General features: G+C 46.8%; 1 protein-coding gene across 1 annotated transcript in view; it reads left to right on the top strand.

Moving 5' to 3' along the window:
• The first annotated feature begins 1,781 nt into the window (after window positions 1-1,781).
• Window positions 1,782-7,766, top strand: part of UBTD2 (ubiquitin domain containing 2) — a 60,525-nt gene continuing 54,540 nt past the window's right edge. Inside the window, exon 1 of the mRNA XM_006021090.3 lies at window positions 1,782-1,809. Within this exon, the coding sequence (XP_006021152.1) occupies window positions 1,782-1,809 (28 nt within the window). The remainder of the gene's footprint in view (window positions 1,810-7,766) is intronic.

Here is a 7,766-nt window from a genome sequence, read left to right as displayed (position 1 = left end):
GCTGGTCTCTCTGACTATTATGCTACTCTAATTTTGGGTCAACATAAAAGCACAGCTTTCTTGAGATTTCTAATTAATTTTATTTTCATCTCACTGAAAGCGTACAGAATTGATGGTTAGCATGTCCATGCAGGGAAATGCATTGTAAAATGCAAGTTTATATTGGGATATACATCATATTTCAGCTTACAGTAAATGCCAGTTATTTTTTCTGTTAAATCCTTTTGCTTGTAGCTCACAAAAATAATTGTTGTGCAACACTTTAAAGAAAAAAAAGAGGTGCCTGTAACAACAGACAGAAAAATCCTAGACTAGGATGAAAATTCATTTGCAACAGGAAGTGGTCTGATTCCTGACTTCAAATCTGCACTGTATAAACTAGCAGATGAGGCAAGTTTTATGCTGTTGGCTTTGAACAGCAAGCAGGCAGTAGCGTGATCAAAATAAACCAGCATACAATTTACCAGTCAGTGTAACTCCATACCCTGCTCTGCCATCTGAGGTACCTAATGTTTTGCAGTTACCTGAATCTATGAGAAGATATAAAAAGCTTTTAGGTTTGTTTGGGGTTTTGCTTTTGTTTTGTTTTGTTTTGAAACAGTGTTCTTGGTGAAGTTGCTGAATTGCACTTTTCCTGACAACAAGAAACTGAAAGCATTAGATAGTTTTTGTGTAAACTGTATGTAAGGTTCCCCTTAAATTCCCAAAGAGGTTACAAGATATACTGAATGAATTGTGCTGTGTCTGGTAATGTTTTTTATGAGGGAACCTGCAATAATCAAGACTAAATATAAACCTTCTCTCCAGCAATGAGAAACGGTATATGTGGTTTTCAGTGTAGCTCAAAGCTCCAGTACAGGCATTCAAAAAGCGCGAGCCCAAACTGATTCAAGCTTTGCAGGTTAGTCTACCCTGCATAGATTGAACCAACAAGCAAGTGAATAGACATTCACTTTTGATTCCGGAAATGCAGGCACATGCCTGTAGTGCCTCAGGCTAGAAACTGGGGGGGAGCTAGACCAGGCATCCCTTCCCTTCAGGCTGGAGGGAAGCTGAGCTGAGGGGTGGGCTTAGCTGGGCCCTGGCACACTGAGTATGACTGGGGAGGGATTTAAAACCCTACCCTAGCCCACCCTGGCCTGCAGGGACCCCAGCCGGGATCTGCCCAGCTTTTTGCCCCTGCTCGTGGTTCAGCATAGCCTGGGACACCCTAAAGCCCCGCTCCCAGCCAGGAGGTAATCCTGCTGTGCCTCCTCAGCTGCCAGGAGTGGGATTTTGCTTGGAGCAGCTCAGGAGCAAAGGCCAGATCGGGAGGGAAGGAGGGGAGCAAAATGGCCCCAGGACGAGGTGGGGACATGCATAGAGAGATCGCAGCGGCTCCATCCTGGACATAAGCCCCACTGAGCAGAGGGATCCCACCTATGGGGGCAGGGAAGGGGCAAGAGTGTGTCCGCACTAGCCTGGGGTATTGCCAACCATACAGCTGGGGGAGAGGATCCTACCCAGCGGCCCATTCTGCCTGCTGGAGAGCTGCACCCAGACCAGCCACAGGCCCCACAGTACTGTGCACAGCACGGGCTCGCCCCCTCCGCCCTGATCACTATTACCTGTGTCCCCCTGGGCTGCCAGGCACTGAGCTGGGTGCACCTTGCTCACTCGACAGTGGAAGCACAGCATAGCCCCATGTCCCAGGTGCGGGGCAGTACCCCAACAGTTTTCCTGCTGCCGCTGCCACTGCCGCTGCCACTGTCAGTCCACCTGGCAGCCAACTGGAGTTTCACATGGGCAGCACCTACCGGTACGACCAAGGTAGGTCCCTCTGATGACAGCCAGTGATGGGAAAGCCGTAGGAGTAGTGCCCAACGCCTGACACCTGGTACACCACACTGTGCTGCACTGCTGCTACCAGGTAGGGGAAGAGTAAGCAAGGCGCACCCGGTGGCCAGGGGAACTCAGGTAATAGCACTCAGGGCTGAGGAGGCTAGCCCGCGCCATGCATGCCAGTCTCCAGTGGATAGAAAGGGCCACCAGGCAGGAGCTGATCCCCCAGCTGCATGCTCAGCTTGGCTTGGCTCTGTTCCAGACTAGCACAGACACACTTTCCCACCCACCACCATCTGGGTCCCTCTGCTCAGCAGGGCTCATGTCTAGGATGGAGCCACCGCTGTCGCAATCTCTGTGCAGGTCGCCACCTGGGCTTGGGGCAATTTCACTCCCCTCCTTCACCCCGATCTGGCGTTTGCTCCTGGGCTGCCACAAGCAAAACCCCAGCCCCAGTGGCTAGGAAGGTACAGTGGGATCACCCCTGGCTGGGGTGGGGAGGGAGGGGGCTGTTTCAGGGGGTCCCAGGCTGAACTGAGCCACAAGCAGGGGGGGAAAAGCTGGGCTGACCCCAGCTGGGGTCCCTGTTGGTGGGAGAGGGGAGGCAGGGGGGTTTAATCCCTCTCTGCCTGAACCTGCTATCCCACACCCCCACCCTCTCCATTTCGGTGGGGAAAAGTCTGGCAGAGGCTGTTCTGCCCGTGCGAGGCAGACTGGGCTGCATCCCCAGCACACCCATCCCCGTTTCAGCCAGCCATCACTGCTCCAGCTAGAGAACAGAGGGGCAGGGCCAACCCTGCTCTGTTCCAGCAGACAGCACAGCACAGCCCAGCCCAGGCCTGCAAAGCATGCTGGGATGCTGGAGGACTGTGATTTAACTTGAACCAGGAAGGGGTGTGGGACAGAAGTTCTATATCGCAGTTTGACTTAAATCAGTTAAGTCTGAATGATACTGCATTCAACCAGGTTTATCTTAAACTAGATTCAGCCATTTTGAAACTGGTATATGTGTATCAAACTTATGTTCTGTTCCAGGTTTAAAACAGTTTCTGATCATTTAAACTGGTTTATGTGCAAGTTCTGTCCCTAGCCAAAGAGAATGCTCTATGTTGGTCATGTTTCAGAAAAGCATGGGCTTGACATGGACCTCCAAGACTGTTGTTTAAAGATGTTAAGTGATTCAAGGGAAGGTTCTGTGCAACTCTTACTCTGTTTTAATACCATAATTCCTGCAAAGGTCTGGGCAGCTTTGGTTTTGTTTGCTTTTTCAGTGTCAGTCTAGGATTTGTATAGATCCCAGTTGCCACAATATGAGCACTTTTGTAGATAGTATTAAACAGCACTCTACTGAAAATGCCTGTCTTTGCTAACACTTGCATCACAGCACTAGTGAAGCTGCAGTTTTATACCAATAACAAATCTTGAAAAAGGTGCATCTAAAATGACTGCTATTGCAGCACATGTGTATACACTAGCGGGGGGCATCAGGCAGTTTATGAAAAGCTTGGTCTGGTTCCTCTTATTACTGAGATATGCTTCAGAGCTTCTTCATCAATATCTTCCCCATTGTGGCTCAGAACATTCCTGATTCATTTACAGCAGTATGTAAACCAAGGAGTAAAGGCCTTGATACCTTAATTCCCACAAGACATTCACTCTTAACTGTTGCAATCTCTCAAGAGAAATGACTTGAGTTTTGTATTGTATGATCAGTGGGGAAGATTAGAACGTATCTACTTTCTTATTCATTACATGGTCAGTTGGGAGGCAGCCAAGCCAGGGGGCCTTAAAAATACTCCTAATGTTCTCTTAAGCATAACTTTACAAATTTAATAATAGAAATGCTAGAATTAGCATTGGGAAATACAGCTCCATGAGGAATCTGTTAGAGCCAATTGGCTTTTGAGCTCACTTCCTTGAAATGCTGTTCAAGTGATGGGATAATAAATTGTGCTTTTGATTTTTACAAACAGAATTGGTCTGTCCTATAAATACTTATTCAAGGCATTTGTAAAATTTGCATTCTTTAGCCTTCAGTATTGCAGTGCTCATCCTTGTGAAGTCTTGGAGTCCCAATTATCATCCTTATTTAAAAAACAAAAAACTAAAAACTGGATAGTTATACTGTAGAGACTGGTGCTTTTCTATGTTATGGCTCACCAAATTGCTTTCTTACAGGAGATGGTTTTGGAGCAGTTGTTTGTGACATCTTCTAAGCTGTTGAACAGTCTCTCTGCACCTTTATTTCTTGCTATGGAATTGATATTACCTTCTTCAAATACAAGTCTGCTCTTCATAAGCAACTCTTCACACTATGCTCCTTGCTTTTTCTTTGACAAAACCTCGCAAAGAGGCTGTTGGTGGAGGTGCAAACCAATGACAGTTTCCTCTCCTTGCCACATCACATTTCTTCCCCCTCCTCTTCCCTTGTGCTTTATATCTCATGATGCAAAGGAAGCCTTTCAGCTGATTTCACAGTGATTTAGTGCTTTGTATGTAGCAGGGAATGAGGGAGATACTTTTTTGGCTTCTAGCTGTCCTTAGCTGCTAATAATTAACAGTGGAAATTACATTTTATTCACCAGTTAGAAGCCCCTTGCTACCTTCCCTCCTTGCACTTCCATAGCAGTGCCTGTTCAGCATTGTCCATCAGTTCTGAGAAAGGTGAGCAGCTGTCTTTCTGGCAAACACAGTACTGTTTGTGTGGCTGGCTGACGGCATAAAGATGGCATGGATGATTGATTCCCTCTTCTGCAGGGACTGTGTACATCATTTAACACCAGCACATGTAGTGTCTGGCAGTCTAGTCATATAGGAGTTCAAGCCTTGTTTCAAGTGCATTTCAAGTCCATTGTCTTCCACTGGCTCTTCAGCCTTTCACCTGCTTTTTAAAAAATGATTGTTGGTATTGATTGAGGTGTTTTTAGTTGCAGGTTACCCTTTGTTAGAATTATGGCTCTGAGGTCATAAACAGCAAATAAATTAGTGAATATCATTTATACATATACTGATGAATATTGCCTCCAACTGTGGTAAAGAGTACCCCAGGATAACACCCCCTTCCTCCTTGCTCCCACTCTCTGCTCACCAGTTGTCGGAAAAACATGTAATGTAGTTGCTATTAGAGTTGCCGTGGGCGTGTGCCAAAGACAAGCAAAGAGTAGTTGTCTGATATGTTGTGTGCATGGAGCAAGAACAGATGGTTTGGGCTGTCATGGCGGCACCCCATAGCATGGGCAAAGGCAGTGTGGACAGACATATCTTGAAACATTTTACCAGATGACTTCCTTTCCAAGGCTGGTCATTTTCACATCTCATCATGTGGCTTATGTCTTCATAGCATGAATTTTCATTCTATTAGTCTTAAATGTCATTATAAATTAATGGAAACAGTCACTTAAGCTGCCATCCAGAAACACCTTTTCATCTTCTGTGTTCTGGCCCCCACTCTCCTACTCCTTGTTCGCTCTCCTAAATAAAACAAAATCAGAAACCCCTAAATCTGGAGCTTCTAACCTCACATGCTGACTATTCTATGAGTCTATGTGGCATTTGAAATGCTCCTGAATTTTCTCAATAGAAAGTCTCTTGCATCTTGTGTATCTTTTCTCCTCCCAGGCAACCTGTGAAAGAGGGCACCAGTTTGGGTCCCATAGGATCTCCCTGAGTACATCACAGGTTTGAACTCCACATGGTAACTCTAAGCACCTGGTGAAACTAAAATATGAATAAAAGGGAAACTTTCAAGTGCAACATTTGTTAAAACAGTTAATGTTGGAAGGATTTCATTAGTGCCCATGCACCATCCAAAATATGATACTTTTGCAAAAAAAATCAGTGTCTTAAAATGCAGCGAATGTTGCAGTTTTAAATATAAATAGCTGAGGGTTTCAGCAATCCCTGTGCTGCTCTGCAATCCTTCACCATTTGCTTTGCCCTTGGATAGTGAAGTTGTCAACCTGATGTAGACAACATTTTCCATTTCTCTTAGTCTTCTGTATAAGATTTGACTAGTGGGCTATGGTTTCCGTTTTTTCTTCTCCCACTGCAACCAATGTGACATAATTTATTTATTAGCAGGGTTGGACCAGAGGAAAAGATGAGAAAATGATCAATTCAAAATGCACTACCAAATTATACAAGTTTATGTAAGGGAAAAATTGGACACAAATCAGCTTAAAATTGAGTTATTTGCTAAAACCAAATGACATTCAACAACAAAGAAAAACATTTGAGATTTATGATTTTTAAATTTCTACAAGAAATCAATGGTCAGTTTTTCTTTTCACAGTTGTTTTGAACTCAAAATACTTGTAAAAATAACTGATCAACTTAAAAGCAAGAGAATTGTGTATTCAAACATTATTTATATTCGTTATTGTTGAGTATCTGTTTAAAGACATAGTTAGTCTGTTCTCACCAATCCCTCTTTTTTGCACTAATAGTCTGCTGTCTTTCAAGTTAACAGTGTTAGGAAAATGCAGTACAGGTTTCCCTTGATTTTATGCAGGTTCTTTATGTGCGAATTCACTGTTACACGATGAGCATATTTAGACCCACCGTTCGTTATATGCAAGGTAAATTCACTCTTATGCGATCAGCATAGATGCCCCCCTGCCCAAGCAGGTAAGTCTGGGGGGGGGAGGAGAGAGGGCTGTGGCCCCACTCACCCCAACCCCAGCTGCAGCGGCCCCGGGAGCGGCTGGTGCCAGCTGCCTGCAGCCGCTGCGATGAACTGTGCTCCGCCTATCCCCCTGTGCCTGGGCTCACCCCAGCTCCTGGGCTGTGCCATGCCACGGAGCAGGCAGCTGGTGTCGGCCGCTCCCGGGGCTGCTCCGGCCTGGGCTGGGATGAATGAGGACAGGCGGAGTCCCGGGAGGTGTGGGGAGGAGCACTCACCCCGCCCCAGCTGCAGCGGCCCCAAGAGCAGCCGACACCAGCTGCCTGCACCAGGGCATGGTGCAGCCCAGGAGCAGAGGTGAGTGGGGATAGGTGGAGTACAGTGCAGCCCAGCGGCTGCAGGCCGCTGGCATCGGCCACTCCTGGGGCCACTGTAGCCAGAGTTGGGGTGAGTGCCGCTCTGTTCACTTTGCTTTGCTGCTTTGTGCAGCCCCAGGAGTGGCACCCCTCCCCCCGCCCCTTCGCTAGTCCCAGCCTCACTCCCTCCCTCTCTCACTGCCATGGGAACCTATTCCTATTTGTTACATAGTAAAGTAGGTTTGCTTTATGCAAATTCGATTTATGCGCCATTCTCTGGGAACATATGTACAGCATAAATTGAGGGAAACCTGTACTTGCTATCCGATATATAATTGTTTTATAAAGCTTAAGCAAACCTGATGTGCTGCATCCTATTTACCTCCGTCCTCCATTGCTTTCAGTGTCAGCAAGCTCCCCTGCCATGAAAGTCAGTCTTATAAGCAAGCTGTATTTCACTTCTTCCATACAGTTTGATGGACCTCATTGAACCCTGTCCTTTCTTCCTTCAAAGCATTGCAATGCCGTTCATCCTTCCCATTCCAGCTGCTGAGAATAGTTTCATAGTTTCACAGTTGGTAGGGTCGGAAGGGACCTGACGAGATCATCTAGTCCGACCCCCTGCCATGGCAGGAAAGAGTACTGGGGTCAAATGACCCCGGCCAGATGTTCGTCCAGCCTCCTTTTAAAGACCCTCAGGGTAGGAGCCAGCACTACTTCTTTTGGAAGCTGGTTCCAGGTCCTCTCCATATTGGCCACATCCCTCCTGAAGTGCGGCGCCCAGAACTGGACACAGTACTCCAGCTGCGGCCTGACCAGTGCCGCATAGAGGGGGAGGATCACCTCCTTGGACCTGCTTGAGATGCATCTGTGGATGCATGACAAGGTGTGGTTGGCCTTCCTGACCATGTCCCCACACTGTCGGCCCATGTTCATTGTGGCATCAATGATGACTCCAAGATCCTTTT

This window comes from Alligator sinensis, unplaced genomic scaffold (assembly GCF_000455745.1).
Source record: "Alligator sinensis unplaced genomic scaffold, ASM45574v1 scaffold360_3, whole genome shotgun sequence".
NCBI classification, from domain to species: Eukaryota; Metazoa; Chordata; order Crocodylia; family Alligatoridae; genus Alligator; species Alligator sinensis.
Note: the sequence above shows the minus strand (reverse complement) of the source record. Positions and strands in the feature narration are given on the sequence as shown.